The sequence below is a fragment of the Eptatretus burgeri genome, chromosome 3, assembly GCF_056783735.1.
Source record: "Eptatretus burgeri isolate ZD-2024b chromosome 3, Ebu_testis_v1, whole genome shotgun sequence".
Classification (NCBI taxonomy): domain Eukaryota; kingdom Metazoa; phylum Chordata; class Myxini; order Myxiniformes; family Myxinidae; genus Eptatretus; species Eptatretus burgeri.
In genome coordinates, this window is record NC_140963.1 from 86,978,151 (window position 1) to 86,988,150 (window position 10,000).

At 42.2% G+C, this 10,000-nt stretch overlaps 1 protein-coding gene across 1 annotated transcript in view; it reads right to left on the minus strand.

Annotated features, from left to right (window-relative positions):
* LOC147030386 (kinesin heavy chain-like) overlaps positions 1-10,000 on the minus strand; it is a 144,974-nt gene that overhangs the window by 78 nt on the left and 134,896 nt on the right. The window contains exons 25-26 of the mRNA XM_085874362.1: positions 6,580-6,703; positions 1-1,893 (exon numbers count right to left, since the gene is read on the minus strand). The exon at positions 1-1,893 is cut by the window's left edge and continues 78 nt beyond it. Of these exons, the coding sequence (XP_085730488.1) occupies positions 1,872-1,893; positions 6,580-6,703 (146 nt within the window). The 3' untranslated portion in view covers positions 1-1,871. The remainder of the gene's footprint in view (positions 1,894-6,579; positions 6,704-10,000) is intronic.

The window sequence follows — 10,000 nt, forward strand, 5'->3', positions numbered from 1 at the left end:
GCTTCAACACATAGCACGGTTAAGCAATGCTCTTCATGCAGATTTCTGGTACTACATGATACAAGTGGACATGTGACTCGATAGCCACCGGCTAATTCACCAATACCATGCGCAAGAGCCACGACATAAAACTGCAACCTGAGCAAACATTTAATTTACTCGAATGGATAAGTTACTGAAACCGCTGAGACAGGCTGGTGGTGAATAATGAGCCATTTGAAATTAAGTGCAGTCAAAAACAAGAAGAGTGGTTAAATGCTCTGGAATTGTTAAATCAGGTTATGACTGAAGGCTTGTGAATGGTGTGGTTAAGAGCCTGTAATATCTGTAATGTGCAGTTAAATACTAAAAGGTCCAACTTTCATGGAAACGAGACAGGGCAAAAAAAAGGTCAAAGAAGGATTGGTGCAAAGATGCTTCAACCCGAGCCAACTTGCAAGAGACGAGTTACAGTCCTGCTTAATCAATACAATTTAATAATACAAGCCATATGAAAATCATGGCCTTTGACAATGTCAAAATAAAAAAAAAACAGGTTTTGGCATAAATTACATCATTACAATCAATATGAAAGAACCGGGATCTAATTGAAGCAAAAACACACTTCTTGCATCATCTTGCTGTACACATACATTGATGGAGTAATGGCTGCACGTATGGCAACACGAGTGAGAGTTCAAAGCTTATTTGGCAAAGTACAGCAAAGAGCTTGGATAAGCACAAATGGAGCTCATCGGTCATCTCACAGTTCACAAATACAGTACGTTCATCGTTAGACACAGGAACTGCATCAAAACAGTCAGTGCAAGATAGGAGGTCAACTTAAATTAAATGAACAGACGTGACCAAATCCTGCATGTAAACGACCTGCACTGTGCACAGTGCAACTCAGCAAATGGAATACAAAGGCAGTGCAAAGGTGAGCATATGATCATCAACTCAAAAGTTTCCGTTTGGTAGTCTATGATGAAACAGACGGGATCAAAAAGGTGGCGCACTACCTTTGTGCTAACTTAAGAAAACGCGCTTCTTGAAATTGTCAAATGCTGCACAAAATGACAGACAGTAAGAATGCATCAAATCTATGACGGATTTGAACAAAACGTTTCCAGTGATTGCAGAATGCCTTCAAAAACTCAATATGTAAAAGGAAAATAATTATGTTTCAGCACACAAGTGCAATTCCAGTGGTCGCTGCCTCACCCTCTGTCTCTCCCACCCCTCCCCCCACCACACCCCATCTCTCCCTCTGCAACTCTCCAAGTATACAGTTTTTACTTTGAATAGGTAGTATCAAGTTTTAATAAACTGCATTTTCACCCATAAGGGCAATGTCAACAACACAGAAGAGGCAAACTTCGTGAGAAAATTATTGTCCCTGAATCAATGGATGATGAAAGGTTTTGCCATCTATGATAATAAAATCATAATTTAAGAAGTCTTGACCTGTATTTAGAGATAAATACATTCGTGGAGTTGTTAAAAAAAACAGGTTGTTCTGTCAAAACGAATCAAGTTGGAACTTCTGTGTGACATCAAAATGGCCTATAGAAGACATGAGGAAGCTCACATATGAACCTGCCTTGTTGACCCTGTGTTGCATATAACCAGCAACTGAAACATAGTGGCACGATCAAATTATATACAATTTTGTCAAAAGAAAAATGGGGGTCATTACTTCATGCTTGCTTGACTGAAACATTTCATGCTTTCATCACAGCTCCATTTGCATTTGTGGTATAACTCAGAATTGACTGACCACAAACAAAATTCACAAAACAGATTTCGGTGGATGGTGATAGGAGACCATCTTCATTGGAAATGGTTTGCTCTTCCATACTTCCTCCTATCTGGCACTCTGAAGGCCTCAATCACAGCTTCAACTCCCCAACTCTGAGGTTGTAAAAAGAGAACAGCCAGATTGGTTATTGAACAGGATCAAGTACAGGATAAGTGTAACACGAAGTGTATGATGTGTTGCTTCGTCACTGTGATCAATTGATGATTGATGAGCCATAGTGGATTTGCACCGGTGCACTAAAATGGTGATGTAGAATTTGAGTCTATTCATTTGCTACATTATAAACAAAATAACTGAAAATAATATGTAAATATTATGGAAAAGCTTCTTACCATTACCAATAAATTTCTTCTTAAAAGCATATAAAACAGGCAGCCTGCTTATTGAAGGTCCCAATTGCTCCTCACCCCCTCACCCCCCCCCCACCACCTTCTTGTGGGGTGGCTGGACATTTTTGTTTCGCCCAAGTCTTTCACGAACCGGTTTGCCAAGCCTAACGAATGAAGATAATTTGGACTAGAATTTGAAGTTTGTTCAAGATTGCAACAACAACTCGCCTCTTTGCGAAAGACACTGTGGAATCTTTAATGTCCACCAAAGACAGCTAGTAGACGGGTCATCTGGCTTAACATCCATCGGATAGCGCACACACACTGATGAATCATCCTACATGAGGGACATCAAGATGGCAGTCTATAGCTGGGTCTAGATTTGAACCTCGGCGAGACGTTCTCAAATTCCAGCAGAGATGCCTCTAAGCGATTCTGCCACATCATCAACACAGTTGGTGTATATTTGTGTGTTTTGTTTTGAGTGGTGTACTGTGAAGTTAATTGGTCGGCTGGTTGCGAGAGCATATATTTCCGATGTGGCTTCTGGGAGTGAAACTTGTGTTTTGTTGTTGTGGTTTGTGTTCTCGCTGACTGTGATTGCTGCACGTAGAGGCATGTGTGCCTCTGCTGGCCTATCTCGGTGGACTATATCGAAGTTGAATGGCCGAAAAGGGACGATGCTGAGGACTTGTGTTGAAGACCCAGTCAATGAGACATACTTGTGGCCTAGATGTGTTGAAATTGTGTGCACATGTACATCACCCATAAACATGGAGGGAACAACCAATCAGCTATGACCGAATGAATCGTTCCCAGCTGCAACTCAAGACTATATAATTAGTCAACACTCAGCCCAACATTATCATTGGATCTTTATAACTGATCCCTGCTCAAGTCAAAGAAAGCTACATAAAGCAACCAAGAAAAGCTACACAAAGTAAGCCCTTTACTGTTCCTGACCCTACCTGGGTTCCTCCACAGCTGCAGATATTTACAAGTAGCTCATACATGAGTTCCCCAACGCGACACATCAGCCACAGGACCTGTTTCATTGCTTATTGGCGAGTTGTCAGCAACAGGTTAAACAGAAACACGCACCACCGAGGAAGCCTAACATGTACCCCATGCTATGCTGATAGGGTGAGAGACATGATTGGGCTTTTATAGAATTTATGTGTTAACTGATATCGGCTCAATCTAAAGGAAATATTTTGACTTCATCAAAAGGAGAGAGACTTGTTTATCATTTAACTTGCCTTTCTTTGGTGCTTCAGCACCTGTTTATAAAATTTGTTACACCTTTTCCCTTTCCCCATCAAAACAGACTTTTGAAATCACTCGATAACCCCACAATGCATTGGCACACAAGTGCAGAACCCCTTCGCAACAATGGTGATTGGGGCAAAATATATCGGCATGCGAGGCAAGGATTGATGTTTAGCCCAATACATATCTAATGTATTGTGCTAATTTGTCTTCGAGATCTTTCTTCAATGCCGTGATTTATCATCAATTTTGTTGGCTACTATGGCTCACTGGAGCACAACTCCGAAAATAACTCGAAAGGACTTTGAAAATACCTGAAAGAAAGGAATTTAGCTGTGCACAATTAAAGTTGGAAAACTTTCCCAGTTCACCGACAGGGCCGAGACCCTGTAACTGCCTGTTGTGCAGATTACCAACGACGTGGACTGGTGCAAGTACCAGAGAACTGTGGACGAACACGTGCTACCCAAACCCTCAACCATCGCTTCCAGTGAATGTACTATGAACCTTGCGAGAGTGCCTGCTGTAAACATTCCAAGCTTTGTGATTTATTTGATTTATTTAGTTTGTGATTTATGTGATTTATTTAGTTTGCAATTTGAGCGACGATGCAATGCGGCATTATCTACAAAGTAGTGGTTATCAACTCTTCAAGAAAGGATATCTTGTTCCAGCTATATTCACATAGGAGTCAGATGTACCAGACATACGTTCCATGAGAGCCAGAGGTTTCCTTAAGGCCCGGTCACACCTTGACGTTTTAGCCAACGTATGCCGATTTTTGAATTTTTTTTCTAAAACGCTGGCAAACGTTGAATACGTTGTGGGTAAGTTTTGATAACATTAAGAGCACGCTGGCATACGTCGTAGTACGTTGCCATAAGTCGTTGTACGTTGGCTTTAAACGTTGTACTTTTCGGTTGTCCTCAAATTTTTTCATGCTTGAAATTTCACGACGTATGCCGGCGTATGACTCAGACGTTCCGCTACGCTGGCCACAAGTTGTAGGCACGGTCTGCGATCGTTGACAGACATCAACACATGCTACTTGTAAGTTAATCATAAGTTGAGACACGCCGAGGTAATGTTTAGCGTACCCGAAACTTATTTCTAACCTATGATTAACGTGTTGTTGGCACGTTACGCGATCGTTGACACACATCGACAGACGTTACTTTTAAGTTACTCATAGGCTGAAAGACGTCGGTATAATGGATCGTCCTTGCGTCAGCGTCCACGACCACGGCCAGGACACTTATTTGCAGCATTCTTCAAACTTTTCTTCGGCATGACGAGGATGTTCACACTTCGATGTCGAGCTTGGCTATGATTCCAATTGTCTATCGGCAGCGTCTATTTAAAATAGTCGAGTTTGAGCGTTTTAACACGTTCAGAAGAAACGCTTCAAATTTCCAAACCCCAGCGTCAAAAAAACAAAAAAAAAAAAACCAAAGGCGAGTGACAGCAATTTAAATCGTTCATTGTAAACAATGAAACTAGCTGAGTGGTACCATTTCAAAGTCGTTGAGTGTAAAAAAAATCCAATTGTTGAGCGCAAGCGTCTACTTTCAATAGTGGAGATGCAGCCATTTAAATCGTTGAGTGGCAGCCTATGAACCTACCCGTGGACACGCGGACGCAAGGACGATCCATCATAACCCACACCCTCCCCCTCACACCCACCTACTACTGCCAACATGAACAAACTACTACTAATACTAATACTGATACTGATACTGATACTGTTACTGCTGACATGGACATCGACTCAAAAAGGAACTCGAAAACACTGTTGGGTTCCCCTTTTATAAACACCATTTTTATATACCAATTCCCAAAACCGCTGGGAACACGTCTTTATATGGCAGTTGTAAGCGAGAAACACATTCATTTTTTTTTTTTTTTGTCGACCGGAAGACGTCATTGGAATACGTCTACATACGTCGATGTGTGTTGGGACTACGTAAAGAATTGGTTCAAAGCACGTCAAACATAAGTTAGAAATAAGTTTCGCGTAAAAAAGACATTACCGCGACGTGTTTCGACTTATGAGTAGCTTATAAGTAGCCTTTGTGGACGTGTGTAAGCGTCCACATATCGTGTGTAAAACTTATCCCCATCGCATGCGAACGTGTGTCATACGCCGAGTACGTCGTAAAATTTTGAACATGTTCAAAATTTCTTGACGTACTCTACTTACTACGACGTATGATAGCGTATTTAGCGTTCTACTCACGTATACCAAACTTACCCATGCCGTATTCGACGTGCCCCCAACGTTTTAGACACATTTTTCTTAGGTCGGCATACGCTGGCAAGATCGCCAAGGTGTGACCGCGATTTTGACCCTTCCATTTCTATGGCAGTTATGATTTGAATCGTTGTGCGTCAGCCTTTTAATAGGCTACGTCACGACATCGTCGGCGATGCGTGCAACGCGCTATGCCTGAGTTAGACTATCGTTGGGCATCGGTTGTGTAGGCCGACAACAGGTTCAGCATTCGTTGGTATAAGTTATCTATAACACAACGAAACGTTCTGTGTAGTTACCAATGCATTACACATAAGACCAAGTCGCTATGAATACGTCCGAATCTTTAAAAAAAAACATCAAAAGTTCAACGTAAGCCAGCGTTTTACATACATTTTAACACGTTGCCATCGCTGGCTAAAACGTCAAGGTGTGACCGGGCCTTTAGGGAGACACCATATCTGGTTTCGGTGTTTCTTAACAGCAATTGAAAGGTCATATCTGGGCTTGTAAATGCACAGGGGAAGTTTAAATGATATTTTCCACTTTCAGTGTTTCTGCCCAAATAAATAAATAAATAAATGCCAACCAATCCAACTTGCCTTTTCATTCAGAGAAAAGCAAAATCCAACAGGAAAGACAAGCCACGATACAGTAATGTAAATTGCGACAGAGCAGACACACAACAAGGTGACAAATGAACTTCAGATATTTCACAAACTGCATCGACTTGAGTGATTGGAGCTGAAACTTGACTACATTATTATAACCTTTGAATCAAAACAATGAAGTAACATTTGTAAACTGGGCAACAAAATTGGTGATCTTATTTGCTAAAGTTAAGTGAGTGAGCAAAGAGCACAACTTGTGAATGGAAACAAGAATGATGATAAAGGCAGTGAAAGCTTGAATTACAAAATAAAACTTACTGACGTGGTTGTCCCCCACCACCACGAAGAGCAATGGGCTGAGAAACCACCACACCTCCACCACGCACGGCCACTGCCTGTGGTGGTGTTATGCCCTGCACTTGCCTTGGGCGAATCGTCTTAGCTGGAGAAGCAAGATCCAGGATACAAAGGATAGACAAAAGAAGGGGAGGAGTGGGCAGGGAAGAGAGCAATTAAATGCAGGTAGGTCAGGATTCAAATTACCAAGGTGGTGTGCAATTATATAATGTACATGTTGAAATTAGTTATGCTGTCATAAGGCAAACACATACTATGCCACTGAAGGCTTTTCTGGCTTAATGACGAGCAGACATGCCAGGGGACTGCTGCTCAGGAATCATTAGCTGCTGAAAACCTTAAAAGTATCTGTGATTTGGTTTCAAGTCACGTTCCCCCTCTTCCAAGGGAACGAAGTGCAAAAAAGATCAACCTCCCAAGAGGGGTCACTATGCCCCTTAGTCAGGCATGTGGATTAGTTGTAGTTGTGGTGATTGTGGTTTCAAGCACCAATTCTCTTGGATACAATCAGGGCTCAAGCAAGGCACCTTGAGGTGACAGGAAGTTTCCAAAAGAGGAGTCACTTCAAATTTACATCATAGTGCACTCCACACAGAGGCAATGAATGTCATGGGTGCTTCCTGATTAAATCTTCACTATTGTTATGGAGGCTGGCAGGACTATTCAGAAGGTAGTATACATGCCTTTGAGCTGTTTAAGGCCCAGTCACACCTTGACGTTTCAGCCAGCTTATGCCGATTTTTGGAAAATTTGTCTAAAACGCTGGTACACGTCGAATACGTTATGGGTAAGTTTTGATAACATTGAGAGCACGCTGAAAAACACTGCCATACGTCGTTGTACGCTGGCTTTAAACGCTGTACTTTTCGGTTGTCCTCAAATTTTCCATGCTTGAAATTTTAAGACTTATGCCAGCGTATGACTCACACGTTCCGCATAACGCTGGCCATAAGTTGTAGGCACGTCACGCGATCGTTGACACACGTCGACACACGTTACTTGTGAGTTACTCATAAGTCGAAACACGTCGAGGTAATGTTTAGCGTACCCGAAACTTATTTCTAACCTATGAGTTACGTGTTGTGCACACGTTACGCGATCGGTGACACACATCGACACACGTTACTTGTAAGGTGCTCATAAGTCGAAACACATCAAGGTAATGGTTAGCGTCAGTGTTCCAGACTCCCTGGTTTTTTTTTTCGTTTTTTTTTCTTCCTTCCTTCGGTATGCTGGTGATTTTGACACTTCGATTTCTAGTGTGGTTATAATATAATATAATTAATAGGCTGCCGCTCAACGATTTAAATCATAACCGCACTGTACACTGAACACCGTCATACCGAAGGAAAAAAAAAAAAAACCGGGAGTCTGGAACACTAACGCTAACCATTACCTTGACGGGTTTCGACTTATGAGTACCTTTCAAGTAACGTGTGTCGATGTGTGTCAACGATCGCAAATCGTGCGTGCAACTTATTCCCATCGCATGCGGAGCGTGTCATACGGCAAGTACGTCGTAAAATTTTCAACATGTTAAAAATTACAAGACGTACTCCATTTAATACGACGTATGATAGCGTACTTTAGCGTTCTATTCACGCATACCAAACTTACCCATACCGTATTCGACGTGCGCCAGCGTTTTAGACGCATTTTTCAGAGGTCGGCATACACTGGCAAGATCGCCAAGGTGTGACTGCGATGTTGACACTTTCCATTTCTGCAGCGGTTATGATTTGAATCGTTGTGCGGAAGCCTTTCCATAACCTACGCCATGTCATCGTCGGCGATGCGTGCAGCGCGCTATGCATAAGTTAGACTATCGTTGGGCATAGGTTGTGAAGGCCGACAACAGGTTCAGCATTCGTTGGTATAAGTTATCTATAACACAACAAAACGTTCTGTGTCTTACTAATACGTTATGCATAAGACCAAGTCGTTATGAATATGTCCGAATCTTTAAAAAAAAAAAACATCAAAAGTTCAACGTAAGCCAGCATTTTACATACATTTTAATACGTTGCCATTGCTGGCTAAAACGTCAAGGTGTGACTCGGCCTTTAGTCTGTGTTTAATTCCTGATCTGAAAATAAATCATCGCCATGGTGCTTCAATCATGGAGTTGCATCAACAAGCGTGCTGTTCTTCAGAGGGACATCAGGTGCCTCATTGACGAAGCATTTTCTGGTGGCCGTTAAAGTTCATGGGGTGGATTTAGCAAGAGTTTGCCATTGAATCCTGAACAAAATTGACATCCTGAACAAAATCCAAACTCTTGTCCTAACTTACAGTACCCCGTTGACAGAGTGGCGACAACTCACCTTTTCAAATGCGAGCTCTGTGAGTTTTGCTTTTCCAAATATTGTAGAAGCGGAAATTTTCACATGATTATGTTTTCACGCTGAGCGACATGAAAATGTGTTCGTACGTTTTTAATTTTGTGGAGCAGGCACAAGACACTCAGCAATCTTAACGGTGTTAACCTGGATGTGAAACCCCCAGCGAATGTTCACATGGGGAGACAATAACTTGAAGTGCAACTGAACTGAAGAGAAACAGGGGTCAAAACATATTTTATTATCGACTATGGTTTACGAACCTGGTATAAATCATGTGGAACCAATTAAATATGGATTGCAAAATACAACGGGAAAGTACAGTAAAGCACATTAAATCAAGAGTTAATCGATTTATTGATTCCCTGCTTTAAAGAGTTAAATAGTCAATTGATTCCCTGCTTTCGTTCCTGAAAGTCCCCATCATGTAAGGACCTGAAAGTCCCTGTAGTGTCCATCTTGTTTACCCTTTGTTGTTGTTGTTCGTCTTTCGCCTGCTCTCGTTAGGGGTCGCCACAGCGGATCATCCGTTATGATCCGCATACTGATTTGGCATAGGTTTTACGCCGGATGCCCTTCCTGACGCAACCCTGGTCGCCTCTTACGACACAGGGATAAGGATTGGGTTTCACCATGATTCCAGGCTGCCCTACACCCTCTCATAGTGCGGCCCAGTGCAGAGCTCCCGTCCTCAAGCGATCCTCCAACCCAAGCCTCCAAGTAGCCAGATTACAGGTGCACGCCAATACGCCTGGTCTTGTTTACTCTGTGTACCCCACCCCATCCCTTCCACAGATGTCCTAATGTCTCTGTTCCCTACCGTTTTGTCCTTCTCTCTCTCACCCCTCATCTTCTGCTCCCCTTGTTGGATGTTCTTTGTTAGCTCTCATAAGAGCCTCAACATTGTATACAACAACAAAAAATATATAAATGCATTGAATTCAGATAAGAGTAAATTCATGGTCTCCTGGAGCATTGGATATTTTGTATTCATTCCAATCTCTGTCTTCGGCATCGCTGTGTCCACAAGCTAGAATGGGACT